This window comes from Cyprinodon tularosa, unplaced genomic scaffold, assembly GCF_016077235.1.
Source record: "Cyprinodon tularosa strain WSP-4 unplaced genomic scaffold, ASM1607723v1 ctg198, whole genome shotgun sequence".
Taxonomy (NCBI): domain Eukaryota; kingdom Metazoa; phylum Chordata; class Actinopteri; order Cyprinodontiformes; family Cyprinodontidae; genus Cyprinodon; species Cyprinodon tularosa.
Genome location: NW_024038724.1, coordinates 797,249 through 815,009, shown reverse-complemented (window position 1 = coordinate 815,009; position 17,761 = coordinate 797,249). Strand labels below are relative to the sequence as shown.

General features: G+C 39.5%; 1 protein-coding gene across 3 annotated transcripts in view; it reads left to right on the top strand.

The window, feature by feature from the left end:
* Positions 1 to 16,249, top strand: part of limk1a (LIM domain kinase 1a) — a 68,026-nt gene extending 51,777 nt beyond the window's left edge. For all 3 annotated transcript variants that reach the window (XM_038284013.1, XM_038284014.1, XM_038284015.1), the window contains 12 exons: positions 1,649 to 1,864; positions 4,186 to 4,291; positions 4,477 to 4,676; positions 4,765 to 4,951; positions 5,196 to 5,282; positions 8,152 to 8,283; positions 8,381 to 8,440; positions 8,649 to 8,714; positions 8,920 to 9,088; positions 9,202 to 9,257; positions 10,826 to 10,983; positions 14,021 to 16,249. In XM_038284013.1, the coding sequence (XP_038139941.1) occupies positions 1,649 to 1,864; positions 4,186 to 4,291; positions 4,477 to 4,676; positions 4,765 to 4,951; positions 5,196 to 5,282; positions 8,152 to 8,283; positions 8,381 to 8,440; positions 8,649 to 8,714; positions 8,920 to 9,088; positions 9,202 to 9,257; positions 10,826 to 10,983; positions 14,021 to 14,189 (1,606 nt within the window). In that variant the 3' untranslated portion in view covers positions 14,190 to 16,249. The remainder of the gene's footprint in view (positions 1 to 1,648; positions 1,865 to 4,185; positions 4,292 to 4,476; positions 4,677 to 4,764; positions 4,952 to 5,195; positions 5,283 to 8,151; positions 8,284 to 8,380; positions 8,441 to 8,648; positions 8,715 to 8,919; positions 9,089 to 9,201; positions 9,258 to 10,825; positions 10,984 to 14,020) is intronic.
* Positions 16,250 to 17,761: the final 1,512 nt, after the last annotated feature.

Sequence of the window (17,761 nt, the reverse complement as noted above, 5' to 3'; positions counted from 1 at the left end):
TTTTAAATGCAAAACGTCCACATTTTTGAAATGGATAAAAAAAAAAGAATACTAAAACAATGCTTCTAAATCCTTTTTTCTCAGTAAATCATTTATCAATCAAAAATGTTCAATAAGCTTTTCCAACACAGTGTTTTATCCTTATCTCTTTACTCATTTTCAGTGTTACATTTAAAAACCTCATAAATGATGCTTTAAATGAGCCAAACCTTGGATTACATTTGATTAATGGAGAAAAAAAAAAATCTGTAAAAAGACATATTTGTGGTAATAAAACAAAAAAATGAGACTAAACCAGTAGATGATAAATGGGTTATCACTGGGTCGGCTGGTGTTATAACCATAAACAACTGGCCAAATGAAAAAAAAAATACAGCTTTTCAGCCACATTATACTATACATTTTTCATAGAAAGCTTGGCACTGGTATAAAATGTTGTTTTTCATAGACTTTTTTAAATTTAGGAGCTCTTTCTCAGGTAGATTATTGTACAGAAATTAAAATTTTTATTTTGTTTTTCATAGAAGATTCACCTGCATGTAACAAATAAAGCCCAAAAACTGCAAAGCAGGAAACGATAAATAACAATCAAATCATGCAATTTCTGTATGATTTGATTGCAAAAATCTAAAAAATTGGTGTAAAATGCTATTAAACGCACATGTAAGATTTAAAAGGCATTATTTTATGGATGCACAAAGTATTGCTCTTCTGCAGGCAAAGCCATGGCTTTATTTTAGATGAAATTAAGACGATTTAAAGATGCACTAAGCTTTACCTGGGCAGCTTTAATTTGTTGCTGTTATGGTTAAAAAACACCTATTAATGTGAAAATAAGATGATTTGGTAGTTAGAGGCCATTGTCTCTTGAGGCTAAAATTATAATCTGTCAGTTTAATTTTCTGCAGAATTATAAGAGGCTGACAGTGTGAGCTTCATGTTAGCTGCTGCATTCTGTATATTTGTTCATAACTACATCACCAGCCAGGATGTATGAGTGTCACAAGACAGTCTTTAAAACAGATGGTGGAATATTGTGCTTAAGAAGGCTTCAGGCGCTCTGCAGTCGTATCCATCAGGCTGCTTTATGCAGGCGGCTTGTCTTACAGCTAAACTCTTTTACACAAAGGTAATTCAGCAGGTAACGTAACCCACACATGGCGATGATCTCATTCTCAGTCACTCTGAGTCACTCGCTGTTCAAATAAGGTTGAGAAGCAATAGAATAACATCTACCTGCTTCCAGTTCACATACCTGCTTTTAAAATAGGAGGTTTTCTACTTTTAGGGCCAAAATTAACAAATGTAAAGGGGATCAAATTATGAGGCAATGATACATGTAGGCCATAAACGGTTAATGGTTTGCCTCAATGATGGTTAATGAAGTTAAGCCACTGAACCGTGGTCCTTGTTCAGAATCCTACATGTTTCTATAAACAGAAGGTCTAATTTGTCCGCTTTCAAAACTAATTTTCCGACGTTGAGGATCTGCTTCCTCGCAATTATTGTGTCGTGAGGGCCATGTGCTCAGGCTTCATCGCATCAACATCATGTGATTCTAGGACTGATGTAATGAGAATGTCTTTTCTCACAAGGTTTCTCACGCCTCCCTTCTTAATTTCCATCTCTTCGTCTCTTACGGCTGCAGCGGTCACTGTTACTACCAGACCATCGTGACCCCAGTGTCTCTGCCAGACTCGCCACGCTCTCGCATCCCGCACACCGTCACGCTCGTCTCCATTCCAGCCTCCAGCGAGGGGAACAACGGATGCAGAGGGCGGGGCTTTTCAGTTGCTATCGACCAGCCGCTCAGCCCTGCAAAGGGCTTCAGCCCAGAGCATGGACCCACCGTCAGAGTGTCACAGTGAGTTCACTCGACGATTCTATTTTTTTTTCCACAAAGAGACATAAGTATGACATTTTTGTTTAAGTAGTTTAAAACTACAAGCTTTTTAAAATCTTTGCTCTGAAGAACTTTAAAAGCATAAAACTTGGACACTTCTCTATTTAGAACCTGATTTTAATTCTGTAAAAAATCTTCATCAGGGAACCTTTTTCTATGTGATTATTGATAGATTATTCTGAAAAATTATTGACAGATTAATCAATTGGCAAAGTAATCATTAGTTGCAGCCCTTAAAAATATAAAAGCCAAATGTTTGTATGTAATTTAATAGTAGTCTGTTATAGACCGATATAAAGTACCATATAAAGTGGAAGGGAAATATATTTTTAATGTACACAAATCACATTAAAAGTGCTGCATGGTTACACATTCAGCCACATTTACTCTAATTCCCCAAAATATAATCCAATGTAACAGAATGCCTATAAAAGTCACTTTAATTTGTTAATTAGTTCAGCTGTGTGCGATTTAATTCTGTGAGTACTTATACAAAGCTGTAGAGAATACACCTTTCTTCCTCATGCTGTGGAGATGTTTTTGTTTTGAAAAAAACAAGAAAGCTGATTGTAGTGAACTGGAAGATTAATGGGACTAAAAAGAAAAGGCTATAAAAACATGAGACTGGGGGGAAGCACCACCCATCTGTAGGAGGACACCCCTAAACATGAAGCCAGAGCTGCAAAAGAGAGGATTAGATTATGGCTTAGCATCATGAAGGAATGGCCTAGTTAAAGTTCGGGAAATGTTTTATAAACCTTTCAATTCACTGTATTTATATAGCTGCGATTTACAACATACACTATATTGCCAAAAGTATTTGCTCACCTGCCTTGACTCACATATGAGCTTAAGTGACATCCCGTTCCTAATCCATAGGGTTCAATATGACGTCGGTCCACCCTTTGCAGCTAGAACAGCTTCAACTCTTCTGGGAAGGCTGTCCACAAGGTTTAGGAGTGTGTTTATGGGAATTTTTGACCATTCTTCCAGAAGCGCATTTGTGAGGTCGCACACTGATGTTGGACGAGAAGGCCTGGCTCTCAGTCTCCGCTCTAATTCATCCCAAAGGTGTTCTATCGGGTTGAGGTCAGGACTCTGTGCAGGCCAGTCAAGTTCATCCACACCAGACTCTGTCATCCATGTCTTTATGGACCTTGCTTTGTGCACTGGTGCACAGTCATGTTGGAAGAGGAAGGGGCCAGCTCCAAACTGTTCCCACAAAGTTGGGAGCATGGAATTGTCCAAAATGTCTTGGTATGCTGAAGCATTCAGAGTTCCTTTCACTGGAACTAAGGGGCCAAGCCCAGCTCCTGAAAAACAACCCCACACCATAATCCCCCCTCCACCAAACTTTACACTTGGCACAATGCAGTCAGACAAGTACCGTTCTCCTGGCAACCGCCAAACCAAGACCCGTCCATCAGATTGCCAGATGGAGAAGCGCGATTCGTCACTCCAGAGAACGCGTCTCCACTGCTCTAGAGTCCAGTGGCGGCGTGCTTTACACCACCGCATCCGACGCTTTGCATTGCACTTGGTGATGTATGGCTTGGATGCAGCTGCTCGACCATGGAAACCCATTCCATGAAGCTCTCTGCGCACTGTTCTTGAGCTAATCTGAAGGCCACATGAAGTTTGGAGGTCTGTAGTGATTGACTCTGCAGAAAGGTGGCGACCTCTTCGCACTATGCGCGTCAGCATCCGCTGACCCCGCTCCGTCAGTTTACGTGGCCTACCACTTCGTGGCTGAGTTGCTGTCGTTCCCAAACACTTCCATTTTCTTATAATACAGCTGACAGTTGACTGTGGAATATTTAGGAGCGAGGAAATTTCACGACTGGATTTGTTGCACAGGTGGCATCCTATCACAGTTCCACGCTGGAATTCACTGAGCTCCTGAGAGCGACCCATTCTTTCACAAATGTTTGTAAAAACAGTCTGCATGCCTAGGTGCTTGAATTTATACACCTGTGGCCATGGAAGTGATTGGAACACCTGATTCCAATAATTTGGATGGGTGAGCAAATACTTTTGGCAATATAGTGTATGTCATCTAAAGCCACTGAAGAGACAATAAAATCAGGTCGTACTGTCAGATTGCTTCCATTTTCTATCTAACCTTTGACTCCAGATCAGGAAACACTCATGATTTCCATAGATTTTTTTCCTAAAATTTAACAAGAACACTTTGCTTTTTTTGTGTTTTTTTTTTTTTTTTTACCATTTTGTCTACATGTGCAGCAGCATACTTATTTTTTCTATTTTTTTCTCCCATCCAGGGTGGATCCTGACTGCATCAGTCCAGATGTGAAGAACTCCATTCATGTTGGGGACAAGATCCTAGAAATCAATGGAACGCCCATTCACAACGTTCCTCTGGATGAGGTAGAAACCACGTTTATGATCTTTTCTCTAAAACATTACATTTCACAGCCAGCTGAAAAGCAATAAATGCTACCAGAGAGTCAAAAACTGTTGAAGTTTAAAAGGATTTAAACTTTTTTCCTTTACATCTCCATCCATTTTTGGGAGTTTTGTCAAATGGACATGAATCTCTTCCTCTTCCACAGATCGACCTGCTCATCCAGGAGACCAGCCGTCTGCTGCAGCTCACTATTGAACGCGACCCCCATGGTCAGGGGGGGGCCTCCTCTGATGACCAGGTGGATGGCTGCCTGTTCACCCCGGTGTCAGACGGCCCCAGCCCAATCCTTCCAATCACCCAGCCCCCCAACCCTGACATCAGCAACCTGAAGTCACGCATGATCACGTAAGAAGCAGTTATTTTTTATTATTATAAGATTATACGTTGGGCCGTAATGAGATCCTCATCTTTTTCTCTCCCCTCTCTTTGTCAGGCGGAGCTGCAGCATTGATAAGTCACCTGGCTCCAGCAACGCAGCGTCGCCAGTCTCACACAGGAAGGATATTAATCGGTCCGAGTCACTCAGGGTCGTCTCCAATCGAACTCACCGCATCTTCCGCCCGTCCGACCTCATCCACGGAGAAGTCCTCGGAAAAGGCTGCTTTGGACAGGCCATAAAGGTAATCCTGTTCATGCGTGGCATAAATCTGAAAATTCTGTTCATGCTAAGAGCCTCCAGAAGATGGCAGCATTTGAAGAAGTGAGATACAATCTAAGAGAAGGAATTCATGTTTTAACACATGGTGGGGCGTTTTTTGTTTTTTGTCATACAGAGAAAGGGACTCTTTACAGTTCATGTTGAATCATAATTCTCTCCCAGCTTGTTGCTCATCTCCATCTTTGCATAACTTTGTTGTGTTATAGGTGACCCACAAAGAAACAGGGGAGGTGATGGTGATGAAAGAGCTGATTCGCTTTGATGACGAAACGCAGAGAACCTTCCTGAAAGAGGCGAGTTCACATCTTCCTGCTAATTCCTCGACTTTATCATTAGAGGTTTTACTGTAGAAGTGTTTGTTCACAGCAAATTGGTGCACAATCCTTTAGTGTGTCATACAGCTGGTGCTCAGATGTTAGTGAAGCTAACTGCTGTCTGTTAGGGGACAGTCATAAACCAGCTGTCCTGGTTATGTTAGGAAGCTACATGTGTCACCAGGAGCTGATCAGAACCAGAATATGCTCTGCAACCACTGAAGGAGTGACAAATTGCATAAACCTCTGACAGGGCGCAGGAAAATGATCCTCCCAAAAATGATCAATCATTCTCTCCCACATAAGGCTTAAAGGAATAGTACACCCAAAACATGATTAGCCTTCATTTTCTACTCACCCCCATGCTGAACAACACTCTGGAGTACTTTTTTGATATCTCAAATGCATCTGGAGATCTGGGAGGCTTCTTGCTGTCTGCTGACATTCAAATAATGGAGGTCTATGGTGCCCGAGACAGAAAGGTCCATAAAAGTCCACAAAAAACGTGTCAATATTCCTCCATACTGGTCGTCCAATGTATTCCAAGTGTCCTGAGTGGGTAGCATCCAGAATTTACTCGAAGCGAAGTCATTTAGAATGTTTTTAGAGCATAAACAGTAGTGTATAGGATTTCCTGAAAGCGTGCACATGCGCGTTCATGACGCTACGGAAGCCGGCAGACCAAACCAGATGAAAGTGCGCATTCAGCGTCTGCTCTTCCAATAATGCAAACGTAGAAGAAGAAATGTGCCGTTTACCTGTGCAAAGAAAGAAACAACAAAAGAAAAATGTCTGAGGACTTCAGTGTTGAGGAAGAGCATGAGTTCTTTGCCGAGCTGAATGCGCTGGTTTGGTCTGCCGGCTTCCGTAGCGTCGTGAACGCGCAGGTGCGCGCTTTCAGGAAATCCTATACACTACTGTTTATGCTCTAAAAACATTCTAAATGACTTCGTTTCGAGTAAATTCTGGATGCTACCCACTCAGGAAACTTGGAATACATTGGACGAGCAGTATGGAGGAATATTGACACGTTTTTTGTGGACTTTTATGGACCTTTCTGTCTCGGGCGCCATAGACCTCCATTATTTGAATGTCAGCAGACAGCAAGAAGCCTCCCAGATCTCCAGATGCATTTGAGATATCAAAAAAGTACTCCAGAGTGTTGTTCAGCATGGGGGTGAGTAGAAAATGAAGGCTAATCATGTTTTGGGTGTACTATTCCTTTAATGCCTCCTCAGACTGCACATTCATGTTTGAAGACGGCAAAGGACAAAGATCTGGACTTCTGTAGAACTTATTGGTTCTTTTCATCCAACGGGCCTCTAGCATACCTTTGATTAATCCTTAGAAATGCAGTCTTTGAAGTTATTCTCCTTGCAGCAAAGTTCAGTTTATTTTGCTTGGATTCCATCAGGTCACTCTATAGAAAGCTCATAGAACAGATCTCTGCTACCTCTGGCTAAAAATGATAAATAAGCCAACTAATGGTTCCGAATACAGTTTAAAAACAAATCCCAACCTAGAAGCTTTAGTAGTTTTTTTAAAGGAAAAAACACAATGACATTAAAAGTACCAGAAATATGTGATCAGTTCAGATATTGTTTTTTTTTTTTTTTTTTTTTTTTTTCATTTATTATTATTATTACCAGTATTTAATATATCAAATAAAATCCTATTTGAGAACACCAACCCTTCCCTTGTTTTAAAAGCTAACAGAACAAATAAACATTTCGCTGTTAAAAAGGGAAACAGATTTTTTACAGGAGATATTTAATAAAAACAATAAGCGATGTTTTATTGAAAGGTCATGTAATATTTGAAGCTCTAAACGATTTTAATTTTGTTGGATTTAGGGCAAAATGGCTTTTTGGATTTTAAATGTTGCTGACTTTTAAATGTCTTTCATAGAAACAAAGAAGCAGAGTATCCATGGTTTTGAAATAAGTTATTTTTCTTAATTATTTATCTAAAATGAAATTATAAGGAATTTCTATTTAACTCAAAAAATTTCACACTTTGAATTTCTATTTGATTTAGATCTACGCTTGGATCAGTCCATAAAGGAATTTTGTTAAAATTAATCTAAATGTGGCTCTAATGATGCAGCCAGCATCGCTTTTCCATTAAGACCAGATCAGCAAAAGTTTATCAGCAGTTTCTCTGACCTAAGCTCTAAATCTCTGCATCACTTCCAGAGTAACTTCTTCAGCAAAATATTTTGCATTCCAGCCCTGACAGGTGGTTGCACTGTATTGTATTAATGGCTCTCCTATTAATGTGTACAACACAATTTTAAGGCTCTCTTCCACATCACAATTATGCACTTCTCCAAAGAATCCTGATAGATCTACTAAGGTTATGAGATGACAAAGTTTAAGCCTGTAACCCCTTGTAAGCTTCTAGTGTGTTTATTTGAATACCAGACAGACATTCAGGTCTCGGAGGCAATAATCAGGTTACATCAGTCCCACCTAAACAGACCACAGACTCCCTGAGGTCTGAATCGGCCCTTCTTGGTACCATTTCATCCCCAAACATCTGTTTGCGAGTGTTTCTTTGGTGCCATGTATTTATGCATGTGTCTGTAGGTTTTGGTTGATCCTTACTTTCTAATTTTGCCCGAGTCTCACATTAACCTGTCTCTTTTAATTTTACTTGCTGCAAGAAGTCAGGGGTTTGGGCGTAATTGTAGCCCTAGAGTTACAACCTCCAGTCTGGAAAGGTTGTGGTTTGCACCATTTGTAGCATCTTAAATCAATTACAATACATTAGCTTATTTTATTTTTTATTTTTTTTCCTGTAGCATCTTTTGCCAAAGATGAGGTGACACTGTATTATCTGTCAACAGGTGAAGGTAATGCGCTGTCTGGAACACCCTAATGTGCTGAAGTTCATTGGAGTCCTCTACAAAGATAAGAGGCTCAACTTCATTGCTGAGTACATAAAGGGAGGAACCTTGAGGGAAATTATAAAGAAGATGGTACGTATGATAAATTTATAATGATATAAATCGGTTTAATGGCAGAACCTGAAAATAGACAAACTGCTGACCCCTAAAGTTGAATTCCTTCTTGCAGGACAGTAACTTTCCTTGGAACCAGCGGGTCAGTTTCGGGAAGGACATTGCTGCTGGAATGGTGAGTTCAAACAGCTGAAGCTCCATAAGCACCACTGCCTCCCTCTAGTGGCTAGCTAAGAGAACTACAAGCATGGCATAAAAACTGCTTTAAGTGTTATAAAACATGCTAACTCCAGCTTTTCTTTGAGTTCAACTTTAATTTTTGAATCTGCTTTAAGGCGTATATTTGATTTCTTTAACTCATCCTTGTGTTATCTGTTACTCAGGCATATCTGCATTCAATGAACATAATCCACCGGGACCTAAACTCGCACAACTGCCTAGTCCGAGAGGTAATGACATTTTTCTATTCACTTGTTTGTAATAACATACCTCCATTTTTAGACTTTGTGGTAGGTACATAAAATATGCCGGCGGGATTAAGTGAAGTTATATAAAAAAATTGAAATGTATCTTTTCAATAAGGAAAAAAAAAGAAGCATTGTATTATTAAGCTTAGATCTGAGCCGATATTTTTTTTGCTTTCTACTTATTAAGGATCACACTGTGGTGGTGGCAGACTTCGGCCTTGCTCGGCTCATGGTGGACGATATCTGTGAAAATAAGCTGACGCAGGGAAAACTCTCGGGCTTGAAGAAGCCTGACCGCAGGAAGAGGTACACAGTGGTGGGGAACCCCTACTGGATGGCTCCTGAGATGATCCATGGTATGCAACACAGGAACATATGCGGTCGTTTGCACATGTAATCTAAATAATAATGACTATTTAATTACCCTTTTCTCCCAGTGTATAACAATGTTTGTTTTATGTCCTTTCAGGAAAAAGCTATGATGAGAGAGTGGACATATTTTCCTTTGGTATTATGCTCTGCGAGGTAAGTAACTGTTTAAAACCGTTTCTGCCATCCATCAGTTATAATATACTTTACAAATAAAGGGTCTAATATGCATTCAGCTCCAGGCCTTCAGGCTTTAGCAAAGTATTAGTAAAGCTGTATTCCTTTGGTTAGATTCCCAGTTTATCTGCTGCTGACCAGCCTCAAGTCCAATACTTCTTTCTAATCAATGGACCATTTACCCTTTAAAGCTTCATCCAATAATAAACTTTATTTGAATCAATGGGTAAGGTTTTTTCCTACATTAGTAAAAAAAAAAACTGGAAAAAAAAGCACCTTGCAAAGGTTCAAAATGAGAAAGGGACAAAAAATAATCAATTAGCAACCTGGCAATTAATGTTAGCATGGTCTCTCCTTGTTTTGGGCTGAGTTAATAAGTCGTCTTGCAAAGAATTTAATTGAAGTTGCTATTAATCATATGCAAGCATAAAAATAAAGAATTGCTGTAATGTTATACATTTTATCACGGATGTTTCAGCTGCTCTCTGTTATCATGCACGATCATCCGGCTAACACAGTCAGACATAATGCTGTTGCTGCCAATACAATCTCAACCTGTGTTTACTAGGTTTAAAAAAGCTGCCTACAGGTGTTGATTTTTAAGTTTGGGGTAAAAGAACAGTGCATAGTTCAATACGGGTTTTGATAACATTTAATCAAAGAGATGAACCATTTATAATGCTTTAGATTGAGACAGCCCTGCAATAAACCTTGCTTTAGTTACCAGAAGGTCTCAAATTCAGGCTTTAAATGGATCGACGCACCACCCAGAAAATAAAACTGGATGTGCTGGATGCACTTTAATTGTCTGCATTAGTGGCTGGCAGTTCAGACAGTCCTGCAGCATTTTGCTGACTTTCTGAGTCCCTTTTTTTAGTTAAAAAGTTATTTCGCTTTAGAATATTTAACCTGCAAGAAACCGTGGTCCACCTCTGCCTCAGGACAGCTGAAAGCCAGTCCTTCTCATCACACAGGAAGGGTTGTCCCTGGATGCAGTAATTAGGGGCGGCACCAGCAGACTGAGGCTAATCAGGCTGCCTTTAGCAGATGAGCTCATTTAACTTGGTGTCCAACACTAGACTCTGCAAAATATAAGGCCTGGCAGAGAATTTAGCTCAAGTTCTCCTTTTTTCTGCAGCTTTGACAGCTTTTTATGGATTTTGTCAGCATTTCAAACTCATTAAAAATAAAATCCACTTGATTTTATGAGGGAATAGTTTCACTCTGCCAAATTTCAACATCTCTGAAAGGGGAATATAGTTTTCCAGCAGCTCTGCTGAGTTGTTGGATTGGAGCCTGGACACCCGCCATCCTCAAGCTCAGAGTTTGGTCTCATGGGTTTAGTTTAGTCAGTCAGAGGCCCCAGACTCTGACTTCTCCAGATGGACACTATTATCCACCAACCATGAGGGGGTGTTAGTTAGCAGAGGAGCAAAAACAGTAATGGTTTGCTGGGAGCAATCAGCTTTAGTTTGAAGGATTTACTAGTTTCCAGTAGAAGAGCTTCAGATGCTTCTATTTTCAAATGTTCTGTTTTTCTCTCTTAGATCATTGGCCGTGTGAACGCAGATCCAGATTACCTCCCCAGGGCGACGGACTTTGGACTGAACATTTCTGGCTTCTTGGAGCACTACTATCCCCCCAACTGTCCTCCTGCCTTCTTTCCTATTGCTGCTCTATGCTGTGACCTCGATGCAGACAAAAGGTCAGAAATCTCCCTGAAAACTTGCTGTGAAATTATATTAACACTTTCATTCCAACGCATTTTGAAGCCTTTTCATTCCTTGGGTTTGTGTTATATTGGAAGCCTACCTTTTTATCCCTCTTTTTCAAACCTCTCACTAAATATTCTATTCATTTCAAAAGTAATACATGTGGAGAGAAAAAAAATCCATCAATAATAAAAATGATTTGTTTGGGGATTTGTCCAGTGAGGGATGATTTTAACAGAATTACCTGATTGCAGTGGGTTGGTGATTCATTCTGACCTACAATTTACTGGTACCACAAATTAGAATAACTGATTGCAATTTTTATTTAGCTAAAACAAAAAATCAAACAATAGAAATTCTGCACCAGCATGGTCTTCCTATCACACACTATAGTCAGCATTTCTTCTACTCCCTGAGAATGTGTTATTAGAAGTGAATGGAAGCAGCTGAATATCTATTTTTCTACCCAAGAGAGGTTTAAGTGATCTTTTAAATGCATTGCAACATTATAGGCCTTAAAACACCCTGAGAGGATGCGTCCCTCTAAAGTTAGTTTTTTTTTTTCCTCATTAAAATGCTCTTTGGGTCTAAAAAGGCCTTTAAAGCTAATGCGGCTCCAGTGGTTTCAAGTACAGGAAAGACAGAGGGATGATAATATGGTTATATACACATCATCCTAAAGTTGCAGCTAATCAGGTTATCATAGGTTTACTTACAGGAGAAGCAGCAGAGGAAAGTGGATTTTATCTGGTAACCCAGATTTTCTACTGATATGGGATGGATGTAACTAGTGCTGCAACTAACAATTATTTTGCAAATCGATTAAACTGTCGATTATTTTTCAGATTAATCGACTAATAATCAGACAGCCAAAGGTTCCCTAAAGAAGGCTTTTTACAAAATCAAACCAGGTGAAACTAAAACTTTCCCACTTGAGGAGGCAGGATAGTGCATATTGACAAACAAAAAGATTTTTTTTTTATCTTAAATGCAAAATGTTTATAAATATATATATATATATATATATATATATATATATATATATATATATATATATATATATATATATATATATATATATATATATATATATATATATATATATATATACACTATATTGCCAAAAGTATTTGCTCACCTGCCTTGACTCACATATGAGCTTAAGTGACATCCCGTTCCTAATCCATAGGGTTCAATATGACGTCGGTCCACCCTTTGCAGCTAGAACAGCTTCAACTCTTCTGGGAAGGCTGTCCACAAGGTTTAGGAGTGTGTTTATGGGAATTTTTGACCATTCTTCCAGAAGCGCATTTGTGAGGTTGCACACTGATGTTGGACGAGAAGGCCTGGCTCTCAGTCTCCGCTCTAATTCATCCCAAAGGTGTTCTATCGGGTTGAGGTCAGGACTCTGTGCAGGCCAGTCAAGTTCATCCACACCAGACTCTGTCATCCATGTCTTTATGGACCTTGCTTTGTGCACTGGTGCACAGTCATGTTGGAAGAGGAAGGGGCCAGCTCCAAACTGTTCCCACAAAGTTGGGAGCATGGAATTGTCCAAAATGTCTTGGTATGCTGAAGCATTCAGAGTTCCTTTCACTGGAACTAAGGGGCCAAGCCCAGCTCCTGAAAAACAACCCCACACCATAATCCCCCCTCCACCAAACTTTACACTTGGCACAATGCAGTCAGACAAGTACCGTTCTCCTGGCAACCGCCAAACCCAGACCCGTCCATCAGATTGCCAGATGGAGAAGCGCGATTCGTCACTCCAGAGAACGCGTCTCCACTGCTCTAGAGTCCAGTGGCGGCGTGCTTTACACCACCGCATCCGACGCTTTGCATTGCACTTGGTGATGTGTGGCTTGGATGCAGCTGCTCGACCATGGAAACCCATTCCATGAAGCTCTCTGCGCACTGTTCTTGAGCTACATGAAGTTTGGAGGTCTGTAGTGATTGACTCTGCAGAAAGTTGGCGACCTCTTCGCACTATGCGCGTCAGCATCCGCTGACCCCGCTCCGTCAGTTTACGTGGCCTACCACTTCGTGGCTGAGTTGCTGTCGTTCCCAAACACTTCCATTTTCTTATAATACAGCTGACAGTTGACTGTGGAATATTTAGGAGCGAGGAAATTTCACGACTGGATTTGTTGCACAGGTGGCATCCTATCACAGTTCCACGCTGGAATTCACTGAGCTCCTGAGAGCGACCCATTCTTTCACAAATGTTTGTAAAAACAGTCTGCATGCCTAGGTGCTTGAATTTATACACCTGTGGCCATGGAAGTGATTGGAACACCTGATTCCAATAATTTGGATGGGTGAGCAAATACTTTTGGCAATATAGTGTATATATATTATTTTTTTTTGGTATAATTACTGCTCTAAGTGGGTTGCTCTGTCAGCTACAGAAGCGTTTTACAGCCTCTACTCCTGTTAACAATTTATCGATTACCAAATTAGTTGGCGATTATTTCAATAATTGATTAATCACAATTAATCCCATTAATTGTTTCAGCCCTAGATCAAACATATTTTAAACTAAATCATTATGCTTACAAAGAAAATCTACAGTTGCCTCGATGGTCTGGCTGCTGACTCTGTTAGAGGTGTCCGTTGTTGCTGCTGCATGAGCTGTGCTGTGTGTATTTGCCCTTGAACTGTCCTGAAATGTTTTATTCTGCTGAAATCTGTAACCTCTAGTTGTCATTCTTCGTGTTGTTATCAATACATAGTAAAGCTTTCTGTTCAGAAAGTACTGGTGCAAAACTTCTGTCCTCTTTTTTTTGCTTAGAAAAAAAAAAGTTTCTGGATTTTATGTTCTATACTTCTGAGATTAATTAGGTTTTTAAATCTCTTAATTATGCTATTTATCCTTTAAGTGATTACATCTACAGCAACAGAACTTTCAGAATAAAACTATGTCTGAGTGAAACTGTAGTTACACAATTCAATTGTTACCTGTTGTTTTGGAGGGAAAGTGCTTTAGTTATTGACTTAAGTGTTTTTCTCTGTGATCCTTAAATTCCACAGACCTGCATTCTCTAAACTGGAGGAGTGGCTAGAAAACCTAAAGATGCACTTGGACATTGGTCTTCCACTGATGTCTGAACTGGACCAATTGCAAAAGGCCTTTTGGAGCCAGCACACCATCCCACGTCCTGAGAACGGCCTGCACACCCACCCTGAGCAACCGGAGTAGAGCGCCGCCAGAGCCGTGGTGATGTTGGGGTTAGCCCCTTAGGAGCCAGTGACCTACCCGCCACAGGTGGCAGGACACTTTCTAATGATCCTCCACAACTGAAGCAGATAACGCTGGATTAAGATGGCTCACGCCAAAAGAACAGACTCAGGGGGAAAATATGAATCTGAAAAGCCAACAGTGTGTGACGCTAGCTCACACTCACACACATAGACCCTCAGTGCAGCTGTCTGGGGTTACAGTATGTCATATGCAATCAGAAACACATTTATAATTACACTTTAATCATGTAGATTTAGCAAAAATGATCACACCAGAGAATACCTAATGTGCTCACTGTAACTCCACATACAGCATGAAACAAAGCCGCAAACCTTCAGCAGCATCACTTTGTTTCTCTGCTGTGCACATTGTTTGTCTTTGAGAACACGGCTGTGTTTGGTTTTTCTTTTAGCTTCGGATCTAAGAACTAAACTTATAAGAAATGCAAAAAGAAAAATAGCAATGTCCTCCCCCGATATGAGAGCCCTTTTTTAGACCTACTTTAAGCTTTAAATGTCTGTATGACAAATGCATGGCTGTAAATAATACCGTCAGGTCAAATGCTGCTTCGCTCTGCCCCCTCTGACCCAATTCAGTCATGAACCACTAGTCTGCATTTTGAGCTCCTGTTTATTCTGTAGCACTGAATTACTGATGGGGTCCTGAGTTTGGTACGTCTTCTCAGTTTAGAGACCTCCTAGCGTATCCCATTAACACTCAGTCACATATGTACATAACTGGAAGCTTTGTAAATGTTTTAAATATTGTAAAATGTAAAGACATATTTTATATACATCTGTAACATCGTCATATTTTTATTGAGCCTACCGGTTAAAATGAGATTGGAGGTGTAGCTGTAGGTAAAAAGACGCAGCAAAAATATTTTGGTTGATTTATTGTCTGTCGCCACTGTGTCGGGCTAAAGGCTTTGATTCCTCTAAAACCACCTAAAAACAAACCAAAATCTTCTAAGAAAAAGATTATTTACTATTGGATCATTTTGCAATTAAATCAAATTTAATTGCAACTTTGCAATCACTGAAGCTACGGTGCCTTGATGGGTATTCACTCTTTGAACTTATTTGCAATTTGTCTGGTTACAGCCACAAACTTAAATGTATTTTATTAGGATTGTTGCTAATGAACCATGTCTTTACCAGCTTTTCTGATTACTTTTTTTTTTTTTTTTTTGCACACGAGCTCCAGCTCATTCAGATTGCAGCCTGAGCTTCTGTTAAGATCAATTTTCACCTCCTGCCACACATCCCATTTGGATTTATGTTTGGCCTGTGACTGGACCTTTAAATTTAATATTGACTTAATCTAAACCACCACTGTATGTATAAAAAGGTTTTCCTTCATAAAGGTGGACGGGTCATCTGGTTGATTTTCCTCTTCAAAATGGGGAAATATTCCTTCTTTCTCCCAACTTCACTTAATCTCTATTTGAGTTGGTCTATATCAAGTAATCAAATTTTAACTCATTGATCTGTGGGATTTATAATTCCTTAAAATTATGAAAGGTTAAATGAGTGAAAATAGGTTTGAAAGGCATCATGCACATTCTAGTCATCTCTTTTCCTAATACTGGAAAGAAACCTTAAAATCCATTGTCTCACATTTGATGTACTGTACAGTAGTTTTCTCACAAGGCGTCTGTCCATTTTCCTGTCTGTCGTCCTGAGGATCAACATTACTGTTTGTTTACATATTAATGCTAAATATTCTGTAAATATCACTGTGTGTATATATATATATATATATATATATATGTATGTGTCTGTCTCCTCAAAAATTATCTCCAGCACTGTCAGAATCTTTTTAGTTCCTTTTAAATTTGCTGCATGATGTAGTGGCAAGGTTTCTTCTGCTTCTACTCTAAGCTCCTTTAGTATCTGAAAATTTTTTTATAAATAAAAACAAAACAAAAAAGACTAGAGAAGAGAAGCAGGGCCAAGTAGAAATTAGAGTTTTAAAAAAAATCGGTCCTCTTGTATCTATTCTCTGAAACTCTTGTACACATTTGAGTACTTTTGTTTGCACTAAATGGCCGCTCGAGGCCACGTTTTCTTAATTTTCTCTTTTGGGCTACTTGTGATAGGGAAATTGAATATTGTCAGGTTGATTATATGAATGCAAGCCACTGATGGAGCCTTTTAACTGTATAAAAAAAAAGGGATCTGGGAAGTTTGTCCTTTCAGTAGCAAAATGGACTTCTTAAATGATTTAGATGCAGGTCAAACTGAATTAAAATCACGTAAGCCATGCAGTACAGTCCCAATCGTGAAAAAGGTTTGCCTTGGTTGCAACTAAGAGATAAAGTGTTCCTGATTTTTGCTACTGTGAGGCGGTGATGACCCAGTTCTGCCTGCTGCCTACAGACTGGTCCTTTGTGAGCGGTATTCTGTGCTGTTTCTGACTGCTTGTGATGCCCACGGAGGCTGCAAACACTCTCTGATAGCTGAGCACTTACACTTCACCTCTTCCACACCCCGAACTTTTTGGGCTCAGGGCCGTCTTTTTTAGAGCTTTTTCTCACATCTTGATAAGTACCCACTGGTAACCGTGAGACTTGAGGAGCATGTAAACACTTGTCACTCAGTGAAACCCCTTCACTCAGCTGGCATGCATACAGGAGTGGCCCCGCGTTTCCTTCACCATTCCTGTCTGAGCCATGTGAAGCATGTTGGATGTCGGTGAGGAGGGTGTTGATCACCAAGAATGTCGCCGCAGCTCTTCTTTGCAAAGGATCGTTACCTCTGAACAATGCTGTGCCTTTGTTGTAAGCTAGCCTTGCCAACTGATTTCCTGTTGAGTTTTTCCTTTAATGTATTGTGAGTGTTAGCCTGATTCAAGTGAACTAAACATCAGAGTTAATACCATGTTGTATAGGATGTCATCTCGTTCTGAACCATATTTATATTTTCCAGGTCTCCATTGTCAATTTTGATATTTTAAAATTCCTTTTGTCTTTAATTAAATTTTTATTTTATTTTTTTACACAAGCTGTGAAAACAATATTGCACTTTAATCCTGAACATTTGGACTCTTAGGAGGTTACTTTTATTTTATTTGTTTGGTCACAGCTGAAAATAAAATTTATGCTTAAACAAATCCATGTTTGATGTTTTAATTCTTGTCCAGGGAAATGTGCACTTATAAACCTGTTATTTAAACAGGTGTTATTTCCTAACCACCTTTATGTGAAGGTTATATAAATACAACAGAAAATACATCCAAGTTCTAAATTATTGATGCAACTGGCAGATTTAGTTATATAGTTATCTTGCAAGCATGTATTTATTTATTTATTTTTTTTGAAAGACAATTTTCAGTCCGTGACTTCTAGAGAATCTGCAGAGAGAGATAAAGATTATGGTGATGATGAAGAGGCCTTCCATCTCGGAGGTCTGATAAATTGTCAAAATAAACAGAACATGCAAATAGAGAATAACTTATGTTTATTTTTATTTTTTTTTACTATTACATTTCTTCCATTGATAAGAGAGTTTAAACAATGTCTTGCATAC